The sequence below is a fragment of the Coptis chinensis genome, chromosome 6, assembly GCF_015680905.1.
Source record: "Coptis chinensis isolate HL-2020 chromosome 6, ASM1568090v1, whole genome shotgun sequence".
NCBI lineage: Eukaryota > Viridiplantae > Streptophyta > Magnoliopsida > Ranunculales > Ranunculaceae > Coptis > Coptis chinensis.
In genome coordinates this window covers 58,662,394-58,684,204 of record NC_141461.1, presented here as the reverse complement: position 1 = coordinate 58,684,204, position 21,811 = coordinate 58,662,394, and the positions used below count along the sequence as shown (strand labels likewise).

At 35.9% G+C, this 21,811-nt stretch overlaps 1 protein-coding gene across 2 annotated transcripts; it reads left to right on the top strand.

The window, feature by feature from the left end:
- Window positions 1-1,973: 1,973 nt before the first annotated feature.
- On the top strand, window positions 1,974-7,720 carry LOC147493750 (NAD(P)-binding Rossmann-fold superfamily protein). 2 transcript variants are annotated; one of them, XM_086565106.1, is made up of 11 exons: window positions 1,974-2,372; window positions 2,462-2,610; window positions 2,745-2,798; window positions 4,441-4,521; window positions 4,619-4,664; window positions 4,770-4,864; window positions 4,945-4,977; window positions 6,478-6,612; window positions 6,729-6,822; window positions 7,161-7,243; window positions 7,354-7,720. In XM_086565106.1, exons 1-11 carry the CDS (start codon window positions 2,219-2,221, stop codon window positions 7,384-7,386), a joined length of 957 nt encoding a protein of 318 aa, XP_086421232.1. In that variant the 5' UTR covers window positions 1,974-2,218; the 3' UTR covers window positions 7,387-7,720. The 2 variants fall into 2 exon arrangements, with proteins under 2 accessions (XP_086421232.1, XP_086421231.1); XM_086565105.1 differs by having other exon boundaries at window positions 2,015-2,372; window positions 4,441-4,539.
- Window positions 7,721-21,811: the final 14,091 nt, after the last annotated feature.

The window sequence follows — 21,811 nt, the reverse complement described above, 5'->3', positions numbered from 1 at the left end:
ATCTACAAATATGCTTGTGTGCATTAAGAAACATTGTATCAGCGGCAATCATCAGGGCTAAGCCCCTGTCAGATATTATCACGGATGGACTTTCGTCACCCAACACACCACCAAACTGACGCAAAACCCACTCAGTCTATCGCTGTTTCGGACTGAAGCAGCACCTGACACACAATGAATGACTTCCAAGTTGAAGTCATCCCCATAAATTGTACGAAAGGCCACTGATACCTATTGGTTTTGTAGGTGATATCTAAGATGAAAACTTTTAGAAAAGTTCGAACCAATTTAACACCCTCCAGATGGGCCCATAACAACCCCGTTATCTCCTCGGTATTATGATCCTTTCTCAACTCCTCCAAATACCACTCTTCTGCTAACATCTCACGTAATCTCTGCATTTACGTGAGACCGTTCATATCCAATTTCCTCAGCTTTTGTCTCGCAATGTACACTTGATACATGTTGTATATGATTTTTGGATACATATGTTTGATGGACTTCAAAACTTCTTTAGGCTTTATTCCATTTTTAGTCATCTCTGATAAGTAGTTGAACGGTTAAATGAGTAGCAAATGCATATCATTCAAGAGTCTTCACGAGTTGATGGTTGTGAACACCATTAGAAACGTGTATTTTCCAACTATCGACAGTGCTGTGTTGGAAAACATATTTCAACTTAAATGGACATCCAAATTTTTTGTTTCCCGTCTTTCTCTTATTAGTTTTCTCTTCACTTTCCTTCTTGTGTGACCGATACACACCTGAACACTCGCAAGACAAATTTAGTCTTGGTGCTCGGTTCCCCGTAGCATAAGTAGAATTCTCAATTAACACAACCACATTCAATTATTTTCCTCTAGCGGTTGCTCAACTAATTGCCTCACTACGTGTATGAAAAACCTAAATACATGAAAAAAAAAAAAAACAAAATCAACAATCAATATAAAAATAAAGTTTCATTTACAAAATCAAATCTAATCAAATCAATATCTAATACGTATATCTTCCATGTAAACATTTCCGTTGAATCCCTTAAAATCGGTTCAACATCTTCGACGTCATTTGAGTTTGCAAAGGATTGGTTCTTGGATTGTGACAAATGATCCTACATAAATACAAATGTTTAGTGATTTATTATATTCCAATCGACCTCACGATGTCGTGCATTAACACGACCCTATATTTACCACATAAATACTCCAAACGACCTAGTCAGGTATGATTAACACTCTAAATGACCCAGGAAATCTGTTTGAGTATATGTCTAGACGAATTGATGGAGCCGTTTGGACAAAGTTCCATACAGTCTCATCAGATCGTTCCAAAGGCTTATGAGCGACCTCATGGGGTTGAAATTTAAGGGGTCAGGCAATTTGGTGGTGCCAATAACGAGTTCTATACACATTACAACTACTACAAGAACAAAAACATTAGCTATACACATTACAACTATCACAAACACAAAAATTGTCAACAATACACATAATGTAGTAGTAGATTTACCTCATTATTTTCTTATCTTCGTCGTCAATGGTTTTTCGGCACCTCCTTTGCATAACTAGTCGCATCATCAAATTCTTCACTTCCAATTACCATTTCTTCACTTCCATTGCAACTTCTTCACCTTCCATATCTCCTCTCATTCCCGTTTCAATTTCTCTAATTTCATATTTCATTTTCTCTTCTACCATTTCTCTAATCAGTTGTTGAATCTCATCTTCATATTCATGTTCTAAATAGTTGGGCCTTCCATTTAGTGTTTTGATTAAGATGTGGAGGGAAATTTTGATTAAGATGTGGAGGGAAATTTTGTTTGTAGGGGGTGTGTATGAGAATAAGATAGTTTGGAGAGTCTACGAGGGTTCAGGGTTACCTTCTTGATGTAATTGTGGACTTGGGGAGTGCCGCAACACAAAATTATGTAATGGCAAATTTGTAATAATTCAATTTTTTTTTTGGGAGTGTGCCCAAACACAAGGAGTACTTTAGATTTGGAGCTGGTCCGCACAGTAGGTAGGAAAGACTAAATTGAACAAACAAACATAGTTATCATCGCTACTCTTTTAATCGTCGGACCTTCCAAAGAAACAAAATTGAATGCCCCCCGCACTCTCTTTACTAGTATAGTATAAATAAACCCTGTCTCCAATTCTTGTTTTTCTTGCTGGCGTCCTCGTTTCTTTCCACTCTCCTCCGCAGAGCTACATCTATTCCAATGGCAACTGCGTCCACTGGATCACTATCCTTCACATCAACCGGATACAACCGGTCGTCCCTTCCGAAAATCTCCCAGTTCCGCCAATTCTCACCGTTTTCGCCTGTCACGATTTCTCAATCACAATGCAGCAGCAGATCAATTTATTCTTCTGGTAAACCTTTTTTTTTATTTATTTTTTTTATTACCGGTGTGGTAGATAGAATTTTATTGAGCTATAGAAATGTTTTTTTTTTATTTCAGGTGTAAAAGCGCAGGCGGTGGCGGCAGTTGAGCAGGGGAGCATTGAAGCAGCGCCAAAAAGTGTGGAGGCTCCAGTTGTTATTGTAACTGGTGCTTCTAGAGGTATTGGGAAGGCTGTTGCTCTGGCTTTGGGTAAAGCTGGTTGTAAGGTAGTGTTTATTATTAATTCCTTTAAACCAAATGAAGGAACTTAATATCTAAGATGTTCTCATTTTTACAAAATAATGAGTTCTAGAGTTTGTCCCAATTTATTGTTGACATTATATTTTCTTCTTCCCTTTAGGTCCTTGTGAATTATGCAAGATCCTCAAAGGAGGCTGAAGAAGTCTCAAAAGAGGTAATAGTTGCCTCTTTTACTAAGATTGTTCATGGCTACTCTCCAAATTTGCAAACAATGCTTATTTTGTTTTGATATATACATATATGTATTAATTTTCTTTACGTACCATGATTTAATTTTTTCTTTTTGCTGCCGTCAATTCATTTGCTATTGGAAATGCTGAGATTATGAAAACAACTTCATTAAGTTCCCTTAGTACAACCAATAGAAAAAGGCCCGTTATGGTGTGAGCTAATGACAATCAAGTCGTGGTAATTTTTTGTTTTCTCACGCTTGCTCAATTACGGTAAGCCATAAATGCATTGATTTCAAAATTTATCTTAGATAGAATCATCACATTCAGACCTTCATTTCTACTACAGTAAAGCCTATAAGCATGTTTTGCAGTGAGGAACAGAGAAACAAGTAGGTGATATATTCATCTTCTGTTTTACAAGAAGACCCAGCCATTGGGAATGCTCGTGCCTCTGTCTTAACTCTAAATAGCACTCTAAAGGAAAAGCAGAATTTTGCATGGAACAGAAGTCAGTCTCATACTTGAGCTGATTCACATTAAGCTCCAAAACTATGCCGGTATCCACAGCCAGCTGGTTACCCTGAGACAAACTATAGGATATTTTTTGCTGGTACCCCAATTTATAAACCAACCTCGTTTTGGTCTCTTTGCCCTAGGTTCGGAGCTAGTAGCACCTTTCTTCTATTACCTACATTTTATTGTATTTCATCTAAAATGCAGTGTTTTTGGGAAACATGCTGGGTTCACACCAACACAACGAAATTTAATACCATAATCTGTAGTACACTACCCTTGAGCATTCTTGCCTACAATACTTCAGATGTGGAAAATAAAAGAATTACATTGACAGGTACGTTGAAGGCTAATTAGTCAGATGTCCTATTAGGCTAGCAGCATCTTTAGAACATGTAAAATCTACGCTATCCAGTTCATTCTTTACAGATCAGATCCCAATCCAGTTGATAAATTCTGGATCAAATCCCATGAACCATGTCTGGGCTGTATGATGGGGCGCTCTCCTCTTTATTGATGATCTTGACTTTTTTGAGGGAGTGAGTTTTAGTTGATCGTTCTATCACATTGTTCCAATCATAGTTGTAGCCAATTGCTATGTCCTGCAGCTTCACAAATTTGATATTATCTTACACTTCCTCTGTGTACACTATCTCAAGCCGGCCCATCCTATCTTGTTAGAGTTTAGACCATCAAATGCTGCTCCTCTAATATTAGAGAGGGATCCATCATTAACAAAGTTGGAAGCTCTGCAGTGGCAAGTGCCAGTTATGGCTTGCTTAAGAGCAAAAGTTGCTTAGAGATGCAATCTTTTTTCGGAGAGTCTCAAGCTGATGCATCTGACTTTAATCTTTAGCGGTTTTCTTTTTATTCAAATTATCTTGTTGTATAGATTTTTGCGCCAAAAGAGTTCGCAGCTGAATATTTCATTGCATCATTCATCCCTAGTCTTAGTAATTAATTGTCAGCTGTATTAATTCTTGATCCAGCTGTGCTCTTTTTAATTTTAATCTCTCATGCTATCTGAGTGGTGCTGTTGTTTTTTGATAAGTGGTGCTATTGCTGCTTAGTCAGTACGAAGTTATGACCAGTCAGCTTACTTCCGTGCAGATTGAAGCAAATGGTGGTCAGGCTCTTACTTTCGGTGGAGATGTTTCCAAAGAAGAAGATGTTGCGTCAATGATTAAAACTGTGCGCACTAAGTTATTTGTACTGACTGATTAGAGCTAAGTTTTGACTATTTTTTTTAAATATCATAGTCTGGGAGATGATATGGTTTGTCTAACAGGCTGTTGATGCATGGGGAACAGTTGATATATTGATAAATAATGCAGGTCATTAAAAGTTAGCCTCCCTATTTCATGAGTAGCATTTGTTCCTTTTTTAGTAGTTGAATATGTATTTTGTTTCATCTCCTCACAATGCCACAATTTTTTCAGGAATCACCAGAGATACCTTGTTGATGAGAATGAAGAAATCTCAATGGCAAGATGTTATCGATTTGAATCTCACAGGTGTATTTCTCTGTACTCAGGTATGTATTGCCAAGTATACGACTATATTGATGGCTAAGCATTGGTTCAATTGTTTTTGACTGGCTTTTACTCTACGCAGGCAGCAGCTAAAATAATGATGAAGAAAAAAAAGGTAACTCTTAATTACATGTCAATCATGCATGTTTTGAGTTTTGTGCATGTAAAGCGTGTTGCCAACTTCTTCTAGTCAATAAACAGGAAAATCAGCAGTTGTAGAGTTGGCATTAATGATTGTGAATTCCAACCATCTTTCTTGTTAGATACCATGCTGTGTAGCTGTAGCCCATTTCTCTCTGTCATTTGGCATAATGGCATTATTTATGGTGCTTCTCACTCAATGATTACGTTGTTGCTAGCATTTATGACCGTTACTCTTAGGTGACTGATGGCCTCGCACTTCTGTATTAGCTTTATCGTGGTTTTACACTGCGCTACCTAGATGCATCTAAACAATAGAAACATGGCACATGTCTAAGGCTCTGTTTGGCTGTAAGAGATATTGTATTACTTAACTGTGATTAGGTGATACAAGTCATGAGATGAACTACTATTTGGTTACTATTTTGTTTTACTTGTCCAGTCACCCCTTTTCCTGTCACATGTTTTACTTGGCTACTATTTGGTTGACATTAACACCTATATACTCATTTTTGATATCATACAAAAAAAAAAACTAGAAAAAAAAATCATAAACAAAATTTGCAAATAAAAACTTAAAAACAAATAAAAACTCATAAACAAATAAAAGGAAAAAACTCTAATTAAATACTGAATACATAAGCACCCAATTGATTTATACAAAAAACATCCCCAAAAAAAGGAAAATCCCAATTTGATGAATAATGTGAAGATTTAAACACCACTTTTTGGAAAAAAAAAAATATGTTTTAATGTGAGAAAATAAATAAGGCGGAGAGAGAGAAAATACATAAGGTTATGGTTCCATTACTAGGATTCCCATGAAGGAGAGAGAGAGAGCATTCTTTATGTGTTTTTTTTTTTTTTATTATTATTTTTTTCTCTCTCATGGATTGAAAACACGTTTTAGCGAATCTGGGCTTTTCCTTTGGATTTGCTTATCCACACTTTTGTGTTCCCGCAATTCAAGGGGCTTACTAGAGTACCCACGTTTTAAACAGACCAAACACCTATATAAGGTAAACATGACTGCCACGTCACCAATTCCTTAATATGGACTCTCTATTCACACTGCCAAATAGAGCCTTAATTCCAACTAATATTTTAATGTGAGATAACCATGTCGTCAATAACACTGGCACAATCAACATATAGAGAGATACTTTGAGCTTTCCTTTTGCCTCAAATACCCTCTGGAAGGGACTGCCCTTTTTCATCTGTGATTGTAGTTCATCTAAATGATCTGGAAATAAGTACCTATGGTTATTGCATTATCAGGGTAATCTTTTGTGTATCTATCAAAGAAACCTTCATTTGTGATTTTCTTGCAACCCGCGTAATAGGTTTGACTTTTTAGTATGTTTGACAAATAATAGTCAAAAGTATCTGTGCTCATTAAGTTAGTAGATAGTAGAAACATTTTGTTCTTTCTATGCTTAACTATTCCTATTTTACCTTCATCCGACTGTTGCAGGGAAGAATAATCAATATAGCATCTGTTGTTGGTCTTGTTGGAAATGTTGGTCAGGCCAACTACAGTGCTGCGAAAGCAGGTGTTATTGGTTTCACTAAGACTGTTGCTAAGGAATATTCAAGCAGAAACATCAATGTGAGTGTCCCAGATATTAGTCTTACTTTTGTGTATTTAAAATTTAGATGTGGCCTAAAGATGCATCCCTTGTTAGTGGATGTCTATCAATTTTCTTCACAGAATTCGATGTGCAGGTTAATGCTATCGCTCCCGGATTCATTGCATCTGATATGACTGCCAAGCTTTCAGAAGATATTGAAAAGAAAATATTAGAGACCATCCCCTTGGGTAAGATTATATTAATGAATGTTTTGGCAAGCTTTACCTTGCCATCTTAATCATGTTCTCGACATAAGCACCTGCTATCATGTTCTCAACACAAGTACCTGGTTACTCAATAGTAATTTCAACAAACCTAGGATACAGATTTGGTTCATACTTCAGAGTAACGCATTAAGCATGGTATAGTTTGTTACTGGCCCTGGATATTTAATTTGTTTGTTTACGAAGATCATATGCAACTTGCGTTGGGGAATGTGAGGGAGGATAACACAATTGTTGTAGGATACAGTTATAAGTGTTGTTTACTCTCTGAACTGATCATCATCCATTGTTGTTGTTTTCAGGTAGGTATGGACAACCAGAGGAAGTTGCTGGATTAGTTGAATTTTTAGCCTTGAATCCCGCTGCTAGTTACATCACTGGGCAGGTATACCCCCCCTCCTTGATAATCCACGGGTATAGATAACAGAAATTGTTGCCCATTTCATATGCTTTAAGAATTTGAGCTTATAAAGGTCTCGACCCGGTTTCTTGCAGGTCCTCACCATTGATGGTGGGATGGTAATGTGATGTCGCATTTGAACCCCAAGAAGAAATCCAGGATTGAGTCTGTTTACAGGACACTTAAAGCGTTTCAGCATGAACTTCTTGAAATGCCAATGTAGTTTCGGATGGTATCATCAAATTTCGGGATGTAGCTTTAACAGAGTGAGCTTAAACATACGTATTATTATGTGCTAGTTTACAATAAGGGAGTGCGGCCTCTTATTCAGATGAAACATACTATATTATCTTACTAGCTGTTTTCTGCTAAGCAGTTATCACTTTAAAATTCCAAATAATTATTTTACTATCTTGTATATTGGAAATATTTCTTTAATTGTAGGCTGCGAGTTCCAAGAAAGTTGTTCTACATTACTAAAAAGTCAATAGTCCTCTTAATTAGCCTTTCTCAGTGAACAAGTTCCAACTTGTGATGCGAATCAAAGTAATCAAAGTGGTTGGACTTGCGAGTATATGGAAGATACAGGTCTAGCCCGTCAAAATCATTATTGCAATACACGTATTATTTTGAGAGTTGCATTAGCCTGTGTGCCAATTTTAATGCCGATCAGCCATTGCAACTGTATACATAAACAATAATTCTAAGGCGACATTATTTTTCAAGGAGTGACTCTCAAGGATACATTTTTATTTTTGTAACTCACAAGGACCAGGTAGATGAAAGGTCAAGTATACTCTTGATGCGAAATAAAAAACAGATCAGGTAGATGAAATGTCAAGTATACTCCTAGTCCAAAATAATTAACATCCCGGCCCAGACGAAACGACCCGGTGTATTTAGTATGAACATTGAATATTTATAGTCCTTGGGTATGAACATTCAATGTTTATAGTCTTTTGGGTATGAACATTGAATGTTCAATGTCCATACATGAACATTAAATGTTTATAGTCTTTGGGAATGTTTATAGTCTTTGGGTATGAACATTCAATGTTCATAGTCTTTGGGTATGAACATTGATTGGGTATAAATATTCATTGTTCATAGTCTTTTGGGTATGAACATTCGATGTTCATAGTGAACATTCAATATTCATAATCCTTGGGTATGAACATTGATTGGGTATGAACATTCAATGTTCATAGTCCTTTGTCCTTTGGGTATGAACATTGAATATTCATAGTCTTTTGGGTATGAATATTCAGTGTTCATACATCAATATATTGTAGAAGGTACATTTACCTATTTGGATATGAACAATCATTGTTCATACACCAGCAGAAGGTATGAACACTCATTGTTCATAGTAAAATGACAGAAAGGGTAAAATCGAAAAATATTTATTTTAAATCCGGACTATTTGTCTTTGAAGGTTATTTTTACGGAAGGATATAACTGACATTTAAAAAAATATAAAAAGGTGGGGCCAACTTATTTTGTCTTTGAGGATTACTAATTTTGAAATAGTAGGTTCGTGAGTTATTTTTTCTCAAAATTTGTCTTTGTGAGTTATTCACAAAAAACCGTGTCATCTAGACTTTATTTTTTCCAAAATTGGGCCTTGGGACCAATTTCTTGATTATTTTTAGCCTAGTTTAGTGACATGGATGATGTGGCTAGCTATTTTTTATTCTTTAACCTCTTTCTCACATGACAAAAAAATTAAAAAACCGAAAATAGCCCCTAATCCCTTCACTCCCAACTTTCCTTCTCTCTTCTACTAATGAACACTGAACAAGACCAATTTTTGGGTTTTTTTTTTAAAAAAAAAGAGAAAAGATAGTATCTTTATGTTTTGATTGGAGACAAAATCTCCTTACAAGTGCAAAACTTGTGAAAATATTTTTTCATTAATAATGTTTGGAATCATCTTTTCCAGCAAATCCAGTTCTCAAATAAAATTTTCTTCTAATTTTATGTTATTTAGTGATGAGAAATTTCAATTTACAGAGTCTAAAGGTATAAAACATTATTGCAAAATCTAACAGGTGCACTCTCACATATGGGCCACTCATCAGGCAAGGATGCGTGTGTATTGCTCCAAGATGTACTGCAATCAAGATACGAGATGACTGCGCACCCATATATCCCGTGTACTCTAAAAACTCTAAAACATTATTAAATGAGAAATTGAGAATAAGAAGGGTAGTAGAATAATTTTGTTTTCTTTGTTTGAGTAGTGGATTTGAGAGAGTAGTAGAAAATTGCAAGACATGTCAGCCAGTCACTAATACGGGCCAAAATGCCTGTCTCCATAGAATTACTCGTACATAAAAGGGCAGCGAAACTGCAAATGAACTCCTGCATGGTTTGCCAAAAGACCAGGCCACAAGGGTTTCCGTAGAAGATCCTTCTTAAATTAGTGTAAATCAGTCTTGGAGAGAGGCTCCAGTGGAAACTGGGTATGCTTCATGTGCATCACCAACCTTGGCATTGTTTTGTGCCAAACCCAATATGCCAAAGATAGAGCCAAATAGTGACTACTGAGAATTATTAATTAAGGGTTCAATCCAATCATTGTCACGAGGTTGCCGTTTGCAACACTGTAAACATTGCACTTGAAGGCATTACATGACACATTCCTTGACATGGGATGAAGTGGATTGTATAGGGATTGGGAGGTTCGAGGAATAGTGTGGATGTTTTGTATGCACTACGGAACCTTGCTTTAAGCTCGATACTACTTTAGAGATGTGCATAAAATTAATTGAACAGTAGCAGTTTGGAGAATAATATATGTATATGATAGTTAATTATTTAAAAACCCAAAATCCACTTTAATAAATAATATACGTATTAGATTTTGATTTAAAAGCCCAAAGTCTAGTAATGTATGTTCTGTAACCGCTGTACCAAAGGTTGTAGTCTATGAATGTATTGGTCTATTATTAATTTATCATTATTAGGGTGGAAATTATTGAAGTCATTTTTTTTTAAATACAACAAAAAACATGTATTAAAAAAAGTTAAAGAACAAAAGTTTTCAAGATTTTTTTTTTCAAAAGTCTTATTTTATACTCTTAAATAAATAATCGTCATGAAGCCATGAGCCCATAATAAAATTGAGCATGTTTTCAGTGCGCAGGTCGTATGGTGCGCAGGTAATATGGGCCTTTGGATTAGTACTTTTGCCATTAAATATACACGCACCCCTTGGTATGAGTGGCCGAGATGTAATGGCGCACCATACATCTCGCGCACCATAGATTTAGCTAATAAAATTACCAATTTCCAAGAAACAATTTTTACCTTCAATAATACTGGGCTTTATTGTGTGTGGATAATGTGAAGCCCAAATTGCACTAATCTATGTACTTTATTTTTTATATTATACAACCATTTCTACCGCATTAAACTAATTTTATTCTTAAAATCAATTTTCACATAAAAGATTTTCACTTAAACCTTTAGAGAAGAAATGATACCAACCAATCAAATACAAAACAATTTTTGATTTAATGATTGGAAAAAAATATAAATATGGAAAGAGAAAATTACTAAAACAGAAAAAGAAAAAATGAAAATAAGGTTAACTCATTTGAAGAGGATAACTCCACAATTTTTGTTTCTCATTCTTTAAGTTAGTTTTTTTTTAATTTGTTTATGATTTAATTGATTATCTCATTTTGAGAATGAGATAATGGTTTTTAAAATTCTCTACCAAACAAGATTTTTTATACTAAAAAACAATTATAATAACCATAATAGATTATTGTACTCGCTATGGGCACCTTCCATTTTGTGTTGGGCGGACCCCAATTTTTTTTTTTTTTGTGTTGGGCGGACCCCAAAAAAAAATTTATTACAAATTTACTATTGACCTAAAAGACATATTTTCTGGTCATCACCATCAGAGAAGAAGAGTTGAAATTGTATTTTGCATTCCACGCCACTTCAAGTAGCGCCGTTTGGGTTTTTACAAACCACACCATTTCAACTCGCGTGGAATGCATTCTCTATTCCTCAATAACACTCTCTATATATGGAGAGTTATATACAGATAGAGGGAAAAAACCACCGCCACTCCCTTCGCTTTTGAGGGAATGGGGAGCCATTGCACCCAGCCTAACTGGTTGCAAGCCATAACATAGAAATCGTATACACCAAGAAATCAAGGGAAACAATTTCCAATAAAAACTACTTAGTCCAATAATAGATGCATATAGATAGCCACCTCATGCCATGTCTAAGCTGTGCTTTCACGATGGAACTAAGCACACGGTAGAAAGGGTCCAATGCGGGTTGCGTACCGAAATTTGAGCGTGTTGCCATTAGTTGTAAAACTATGAGCAAGCTCAAGGAACTAAGCACACGGTAGAAAGCATTGAGAGTTCCACCCATGCCATTCCTAGATATTCAGAAAAACCTCTAAATAATTAGCAAACCACATAAAAACGAAATACATTGAGAGTTCTGTTGGACTCTCTTTGGTATATTTCAATCTACTTGTGTATGAGCAAAGTGGAGGAGAACTTTGTGAGTTCTCTCCACTTTAGTGCTTTGAAGATAGTCCCACATTGGTTATCCAGCACTAACTTAGTAAGTATATGAGGACTTCCTCTACCATAAGGTTGTGCCCTTAGGGTACAAAAGCTTTTGTGTTAGGAGGGAGGACTCACACTAAGCCACACACGCCTGCCCGCACTGCGTCAGGTCGGGTCTAGCTTACTGTGTGTGTGTCTTGTTAGTGGCTTAGCCAATTGCCTAAACTTGTTTTTGCTTCCAGCAGCAAGTTTTGGATTTCTATTCCCAGCTGGTTTTGTTTTTGCTTCTAGCAGCAAGTTTCGGATTTCTATTTCCAGCTGGTTTCCTATTCTTCTTTGGAAACTGACTGTGATCTATCACACCTCTATATAAACAGGACTGTGCATCCAGATCTAGAGACTAATACTCATGCAGAAAAACAAAACTCGTACACCATAAAACCCTAGCTACTGCTTCTTCTTATTCTTCTCATCTTACTATTAGCCGCCAGAGAGAGTTATATCACCGTTCTAGAGAGTAGCATGTTCTAGTGCAAGTTAGTCTACCATAACCATTGTATCCTATGAGGAGAAGACGTCACTGCTGCCTTTCTGCACCACTGGAAGGGGTAAAATCTTTCCTTAAGGACAGTGTAATCCACGCCTTGGTTGTCTCCTGTTACTTCTATCCTCGACTCTTTACTGTTTTCTTAATCTGGTTCTATCAATCCTAAGGAAAGAATCTCGATATATGCTACACCACCAGACATGCCAAACAAGGAAACAAGTTCTGGAGTCAAGGAGGTTACTTATAATATGAGGGATGTTGCACCTATACCATATGCTCGCAACCTACCTAATGTGTCGAAGATTGAATCCTTTAGCAGTTCTCACTTCAAGCGATGGAGAGAAAGGGTGTTCTCTGATAGGGTTATATACTAAAAGCATTACTTTTGTATTAACTCTAATTCTTTATATTTTGAATGAGAATCATATGGGCAAATGTTATGCGTATTATATATGTTATTAGTTATATGCATGCGTCTAATACTTTATGTTGTAGATGATATGGTGTGTGGTGACACACAGAAGATCATATCATCAGTACCTTATAACGTATAAGTAAACGTTCACAACCTAGATGGATTTGGACAAACCATTGGTAAGGTTGTAGTATAATCTGGTATTAGTCTATCTTGACTATATAATTACACTAGTACACTTTGTATGTATTGAACAGGACCAAGTGAGGTTATTTCTCTTTATATTGACTATATAAGAGAATAAACGCCTTTGTTATTATGGATGCTTGTCCTCTTAATCCGGATATAATAACGGGCACTTACGTGCATTGTACATTGCTTTAAATCATCAATGAGTGAGATTCATTTGTGAATCAACAAACTCGATGGATTGGACAATGACATTGTATGTAAGGTGTGCTGTTGATTATAGAAGGAATCTGTGACCCGCAGGAAGTCGGGTTGATGATGTCTCCTTGAGGAGCTCATAAGGATTGTCGTGTAAACCCTGCAGGTGGATTTAATCCGATATGACAATGAGGTTGAGTGGTACTACTCAAGGACATAAGAAGTTGATTAATGTAGTTGTCATGCAGTAACTTGACTTAATCAACGGGCATTCGATATCTTAAACACGGGGAGATCAACAAGCATATAATATGGAGCCCATAAACGTAACACGTAATTTGGGATTAGGGCGGTAGTGCAACAATGGCCTTTAGTGGAATAAGCCATTTGTTGACGGACTTGGGCCGTGTATTCTGGGCGAACATGGAAAGCCCAAGCCGACGGCCCAACCCTAATTTCTCCTCATGGTCCCTGTTGTAGCCTATAAATAGAAACTCTTCTCTCCTAGCTGAATTCACTATTCATTGATTGGAAAAAGAGAGACAAGGAAAAAGAGAAAGAAGAGGGTGGTAGATTGTTACCCACACAACGTCCATTCCATTAATAGGAATACAATAGAAAATCAAGAGGTTGATTCGAATTCATAGATCTTGGATTATGAGAGTTATCTTAGCTGATCTAAAAGGTATGATTTCTATCCAAAACCATGAGAACCCCTTATTCCGCTGCGCGTGGGTTTTCGCAGTTTGTAAACATTCGGTGAAACCATAACGGTTCCTACATTCTCAACCTTAGATGTACTCAACCATGAGAAGTATCTCACTGATATAGCACCCATGGAGGGTTCTATTGATTTCGAAAGAAATCAAGCTGCTTGGCTCAATGGGAATAAGGTATGTCGTCATGCAATTTTGAGTACCTTGTGTAATGAGATTTTTTATATTTATTGTTCATCTAAGAATGCACATGATATATGGGATAGTTTGAACAAAAAATACATAATTGAGGATGTTGGTACTTAAAAATATGTTGTAGGGAATTTTCTAAAGTTCCAGATGAGAGAGGATAAAGATGTAACGTCTCAAATCCATGATTTTCATGTGCTAGTTAATGATTTGAAAACTAAAGGTATTGATTTACTCGAGACCTTTATTGTTGGATGTTTAATTGAAAAACTCCCCAAGTCTTGGAAGCACTATAAGAATAGTATGAATCATAAATGCAAACAAATGACTCTTGAGGATGTGATCATTCACATTGACATAGAGGAAAAAAGCAAGACTCGGGATGATGTGTTGTCTAAGAAATTCAATTCCAAAGCCAATATAGTTGAAGGTAATCCCAGCAAGTATAACAAAAACTCTAAAAAGCAAAAAGTACACCAAGAATAATAATTTCAAGGTCAAAGACACTTCTTTTAAAAGGAGTGGTATTGGTAATGGAAATTGTTATGTTTGTGGTAAATCGGGACATAGAGCTTTTCAGTGCAGGCACAAGAAGGACATAGATGATCCTCCAAATGCTAATTTAGTTGAGGGAGATGATATAATCGTTGATGTAGTGTCACATGTTTTCATGTCCACTGGGAAGAAGAATTGGGTACTAGATTCTGGTGCCATCCGCCACATCTGTGGTGATGTTGAAGCCTTCTCAGATTACATACTAGTGAAAGATGAAAAGGTCTATATGGGTGACTCAAGGTCTGTTCCTATTGAGGGAACATGCAAGATTTTTCTGAAGTTAACTTCAGAGAAAACCCTTTCACTTAGTAATGTTCTCCATGTTCCTGAGTTTCGTCAGAATCTGATTTTTGTGTCATTACTGGGAAAAGCTGGTGTCAAGGTGACTTTTGAGAATGAGAGTTTTGTTCTGAGTGATAACTTCGTTTTGAGTAAGAATGAGAGTTTTGTTAGGAAATGTTATTGTAATAATAGTGGTCTTTTCATGTTGAATGCACTTGACAACATTATTAAGAATGAGAATAAATCTGTTTCTACTTACTTGCTTAACTCTTTTAATATATGGCATGGTAGATTAGGACATGTGAATGTTCAATATATGAAAAGGATGAAAGCATGTGGTTTATTGTCTGATATTTCTGATTTTTCTAATGATAAATGTGAAATATGTGCTGAGACTAAAGCCACAAAGAAACCTTGTAGAACTATTTCTAGAGATAAAACTGAATCACTTACCCTTATTCATACAGATTTGGGTGAATTTAGAAGTACCATGTCTAGAGGAGGGAAGTTTTATTATATTACATTCATAGATGACTTTTTTAGGTACACCATGGTATATTTATTTAGAAACAAGCATGAGGCAGGTGAGATGTTTCTCAAGTACAAAGCTGAAGTTGAAAACCAGCTTAACCGTAAGATTAAAAAACTTCGGTCTGATAAGGGTGGACAATATGAGTACAACCCCTTCCAAGACTTTTGTGATAAGAATGACATTATTCATGAGACTACTCCACCATTATCTCCTGAGTCTAATGGAGTAGTAGAAAGAAAAAATAGAACACTAAAAGAGATGATGAATGTTATGCTTGTAAGTTCTGGAGCTTCCCTGAACTTGTGGGGGGAAGCAATCCTATCTGCTTGCCATATACAGAATAGGGTACCCAACAAGAAAATAGGGAATAAGACACCATATGAATTATGGAAGGGTCATATACTTAACCTGAAATACTTCAAAATGTGGGGGTGTCTTGCAAAGGTTTTAGTGAAATAACCTAAAAAGAGAAAATTGGGACCTAGAATTATTGATTGTGTGTTCATTAGTTATGTATATAAATTTTTAGTAGTAAAATCTGATAATAACCTTGTTGATACTAACATTATTATAGAGAGTAAAAATGTTGATTTCTTTGAGAATGTGTTTCATTTGAAAATTGGCATTGAGAGATTGGTTGCTCTTAGTGAACAACAATCAACATATTCTGAAATTTCTGAACAAGAAATTAGGAAGAGTAAAAGAGATAGAAAATCCACTAATTTTGGTGATGAATTTTACACGTTTCTCATTGATGATGATCCTGTAACGTATGATGAGGTGCATTCAGTTCTAGAGTTGCACATTTCTGGAAAGATGCTATAAACTCATAAATAGATTAGATTATATCTAATTATACATGGGAGATAGTTGATCTACCTCCTGGGGTGAAACCAATACATTACAAGTGGATATTCAAAAAGAAAATGAAAACAGATGGTTCCATTAATAAATACAAGGCTAGACTAGTAGTCAAGGGATTCTCCCAGAAAAAAGGCATTGACTATTTTGAAACTTATGCTCCTGTAACTAGAGTTTCTTCTATAAGAGTTCTAATGGCTCTAGCTGCTATTCATAATTTATTTATTCATCAAATGGATGTAAAAACTGCATTTTTGAATGGTGATCTGATAATTGTAAAAACTATAGTTTACTCCTACTTAACTAATTAAACTTAAACAAAAGTAAAGCTATAATAATTTACTCTAAACTATCAAAGTTATCTACTCTCTTAAATCATGCAATAAATGGAGTAGAGAATTCGTTCCACTCCTATTCCTTTAAACGTAAGTTTCCGCTAGTTTAATCGATACTAACAAAACGAATGAGAGTAATGAATTAAATTATACTAATATGACAATTTAACTTAAATAAGATGTATTAACTTATACTATGATAATAGAATATTGAAATGTGAATATGGAGAAGGGATTAGGGAGATTTGAATCCACTTGATGTACTCCTAATATGCTAGTGTAGGCTATTGCAATCCTAATCAACTAAGATTAAGTGTTTGATTCCTAATTATTCATGGCAATCTTTGCCAACTAATAATTAGCATGTGAGGAAGTCCAACCCATTCTTATGGCGAATCAACTATCCTACTAGAGTGAAACTCTTAAAAACAATAATCCTAACTAACACATCAAATCTTCATCAAACCCCTCTAATGGAGGTTTAGCTAGAAGTCATTAGACTATCATAAACATATAAATAAGAATGAAACATAATGAATAACAAACTTTCTTTTATTAATCGAATGAATATTGAAGAACAATAACTTAACTTAAATTTAATCTAATAACTATGTCTAAATCCTAACTATGTAGCTCTAATTAATTATATCTATCTAAGTGTAAGTATATGGAGAGTTATGCCTTAGTCCGCTTTATATAAGAGAGGCTAGGTTTACAATTTTGTGCATGGGCTTTGGTGCCATGTTTTGGGCCCTTCAATCATGCCCAAAACCTGATTACATAAGTTTAAAAAGGGTTTCTCTACTAGAAATTACTGCAACAGCCTTTTTGTCAACTTTTGCTCCTCTGATTGGATCAAAGCATGGACTGTTAGAAATCTCTTTCTGAGCTGGTCGTTTTAACATATAATAGGCCCAATTCCGAGGTCTGAGTCCAAAGATATAGCCTGTGGAAGTTCTATTGACTTTTCAGCTTTGACTGGGCTTAAAAAGGCTTTTTCTCCTTGAATCTTGGCCTTTAATCATAGAACTTCTTAGCAACCAACCTTTGCTCCTGCATCTCGCAAAAGTGACATGTTTCTTCACATATTTGACTCCAATGCCTGAAATACATAAATGCACGTAAATAGTACTAACTCTTATTTATTATACACATAATTGGTCTAAATGTAATGATATTAAGGGGTTAAAACTATAGTTTTGGGCTCTTATCAAACCACCCCCAAACAACATTTTGCTTGTCCTCAAGCAAATATGAGAAATTAATATAAGTGACCAAAAATGAAGTTCTAACTAATCTCTTTTCGCCGAGTGCGATTGCATTAACCATATGCAACAAGGCCTTAAACCACTAGGAATTCCCTAGTGGACGAGTTATAATCTCGTGAGAGTTTTCTAGAGAAGGTACTCACAAACTTCATCTATACTACAACGACTAAGAAATAAAATTACTGTTTCATACTTTATTCTCAGATATCTATACATCTCACTAGCAATGAATACAAAATAATCAATTCGAAATCTAAACTAATACGTGCATAATAATTAATCATCTATGAATAAACATATATATAATGAACTATGCTATGAAATGCAATAACAGGTCCGTTTCTGAAACTTTGGAATAACGTCTTTAAGTAGGTCCTCACATATATGTCAAGACAAAAACCACTCTGATTTTTCCATTCAAGTTTCGCTCACTCCAGTGCACAGTGGGCACACTTTACCTTCTAATCTCAATGACATACAAGGAAGTCGAAGTCGATCAAACACATCTGCCACTTACTATCACACTAACCTATTCCTAATTGAGCTAAATGTCTTTATTAGGTGTTGCGGGGATTATGTGATGGTTTAAGAATGAAGGAAATGGATATTCAAAAAGAACAAGTCTAATATAATAGAGTCTTCATATTATATAACTAGAGAAAAACTTGTTCTTACTTTGCTTATACACTTTGTTTCCATCCTTAGCCATTTTTTCCTTTTTCTTTTGGCTTTTGACTCATTTGATTATGTTTTTGGAGTTCTACTTTTTATTTTCTTTTCTTTGGATAGAAACTTTCTTTTCTTATTTGAAGCAACTAACAAATTCTTGGTTTCAAAGGTCTTTCTCTTTCCTATTCTTCATTTCATCTCTATTCTCAAACTCATTCAAAGATGGGTAGGCTAATTTTTATTTTTATTTTATTTTGTAAAAGGGTCAAGGATTTGCGGTTTATGAAAGGCTAAAGAAAGGCTAAAGAAAGGCTCAGAGGGGTGACTAGCGGAAATAATTTCATATAGGTTTGAATTTCTAGCTATATCGATCCAAAGAAGGCCTAAATTCTCTCTTAGGATATGGTATAGTGATCAAGCAAGTGGACGTGTGATTTCTCTATTCGGAATTTACTTCTCCCTTGTGTCATTTCTCAAATATTTCACTCATATAAGGCTTTATGCTATATTTTCACAGGATTTGTAGAATCAGTACTCTAGCCTAGATTTCAGAAACTTACTGCCAAACAATCATAGGTATTCATGCAATATATTTATAGAAAGATGCAATGATTATTACCTACTTATTAACCTAAATTTATAAAAACTATTATAATATAAGAGCTAATGTGAAATATCTAGACTAATATCATCATGGAGAAAGAAACAATACCAATATTCCTAAGTGTATAGTATAAACTTTTTATTTATATTTATGATTTTTTTTTTTAATTTTTTTACTATAAAACAAGTGCATATTATACATATATTATCCTAATAGGTGCCTTAATTTACGTGTGTTTCTATGCCACCCCCAAACAAGAGCATGCTTTGTCCTCAAAGTGTTAAAATACGAAGGTTAGGAAATACCATGGAAATGCGTGAAAATTGAAGAACACCTGCAAAACAAATTTAAAACATACTAATATAGATAAATAAAAACTGACGCAACTCTATATGAGTTCCACCCGTTATGGGGTTAACAAGAAGTAAATTGCTTGGGACATAAGCAGACACGAACAAAAATAAAAACTTACCTCATATTCGCATTTACTCGTCGTCCTCCTCCTCAATAAAGAAGCAAGGTTCTTTTGCGTCTTGCCACGCCATGATAACTTGCCAAACCTTTCTCCTTGTATCATCAACCCGTGCTAATCTGTCAAGCGTTACTCGGTCTAATGGGGTGTAAGGAGCTACCCAATGAGGGTGTACCCTCCATCCCGGCCAACTCATAACACAAAACGAACGAACAATACAATTGGTGGGTCTCATAATTTCAACCCCAACCCAATCCGTAAAATGGGTACAAAAATCAGGTAAAAAGAAATGCATGATGCAGCAAACTAAAATGGGCATAAGAAGGTACTTATGCCTCATACTATGAGCTTTTGCTAGACTAGCCAGTAAAACCTGGGGAATGTCATATAGGAAACGTCCCTCAGCTAAAGAAAGGAAAACATCACCAGCGGCATGATTCACAGAAGAAAGCGGCCACTCCCCTAAAATATTCATCATAATAAAGAACATGGTAGTACCAACGTTCAGGGATAGGCTACCAAGGGCTACGTTATATTTCCCTTGGTCCTCTACACGGAAAATTCCTGCCCCATAAGCCTCATGCAAAAACTCATAAGTGTAGACATACATATTATCTACCCAATAGCCCCATAGGTCTTGAATTTTAGCAGGCATGGACAGTCCAAGAGCAAACGCAAATAAGAACACATGCTCTCCATCTGGTCTTTCAAAGAACATACAATGCTCATAAAAGTAAGTTATAAGTGTAGGAGAATATAGTTCATCAGAGCTTACCATTAGAGGCTGCCATCCTGCCTGTATGATCACATTGCGGAACCAAGATCCATACGTGCCACTCGCGAATAAATCTTCGAATGACATCTCCGGTATGATCTAAGGAGACTTCATATCATACAACATACTCTAGAACTGCTAGAAGCAGCCTAGGAAGAACTTACAAAAAATCAGAACTGGAAGTGGCTGCGGAAGTGAAGGGCGCGGGCGTGCTCTTACCTTGCTCGAAGTCCAGTGATTTTGGGGTGTGCGCACTCTAAGTATAGGCAAAACAGAGGGCGTGCGCGCTACGAGTATGAAAGGTGCTATGAAGTGAAAATTCAAAGGCAAAGTGAGAGATGCAAAGTGAGAGGTGTGATGTGAAGTTGAGAGTGCACCAATGATTTATAGAGAACTAGTTTCTAAGTTCCACAAGCTTCCCAACTAGTTAAGGCAACATGATGGAAAAAGATATTTCTAAAACCAAAATAGAACTAAACAAGAGACATGCTCCAAAACCAAACCAATAACTTTTTGGCTAGAATTAAAAATAGTAATAATCTAGTTATGACTCCTTGAGTTTGCAACAAACAACACTTACTAATTCTAGCGACACCAATTTAACAACATTCTTACATAATTCAATCATTATCAAGCAGATGATAATAATTCAACAAAAAATACGTGGATATGATTATAGGCAATTCTAAAGAAATAATTCCACCCCAAACAAGTTGAAAGGGTGGGATTCACGATACAACACATAGCATATGCCGGAACTAAAATAACTTCAAATTAGATTAAAATAAAATAACAATTATAGAATCCAAATATTAACTACTTAACTAACAATTCGGAAACAAAATCTACGAAAAACAAGAAAAGAAGTCTTAACATAACAAAAATACAAACAAAAACTAGCCACGTGACGATGATGGGCCAGGGTCATCCGTCCTGCACCAACGACGCTCATGCCTCCCAGAGGTATCCGAAGAAGAACCCTCATCAGGTGGCAAGCATCGTAAAACTTCTACTTAGAATCAGCATTGTTGGTCCATAAATGCATTCATGGTTCCCCAACGCTCATCCTCACGCTGGACGAGAGTCTCCTTGTTAGCTCGGATATCTCACTGACTATCACTGATCCTCTCAAAGTTCTCATGCATTGTAACTTGCCTAGTTTGAAGATCCTCACAGATGGTATTCAGAGAACGCATGCCACGATGCAATAGGGAGGCACGAGCTTCATCCGTAGTAGCCTTTTCCCAAACTCTGGCATCAAAACATGACGTCTCATCCTCATCTTCCTCATTCGACTCTGTCTCAACACCCCTATCCTAAGGCAATTTCCACTTCCTCTGAATACAGTCTTTATAAATCCGTGGATTTGCATGCAACTTCAACAAAATCCTATCAGTCT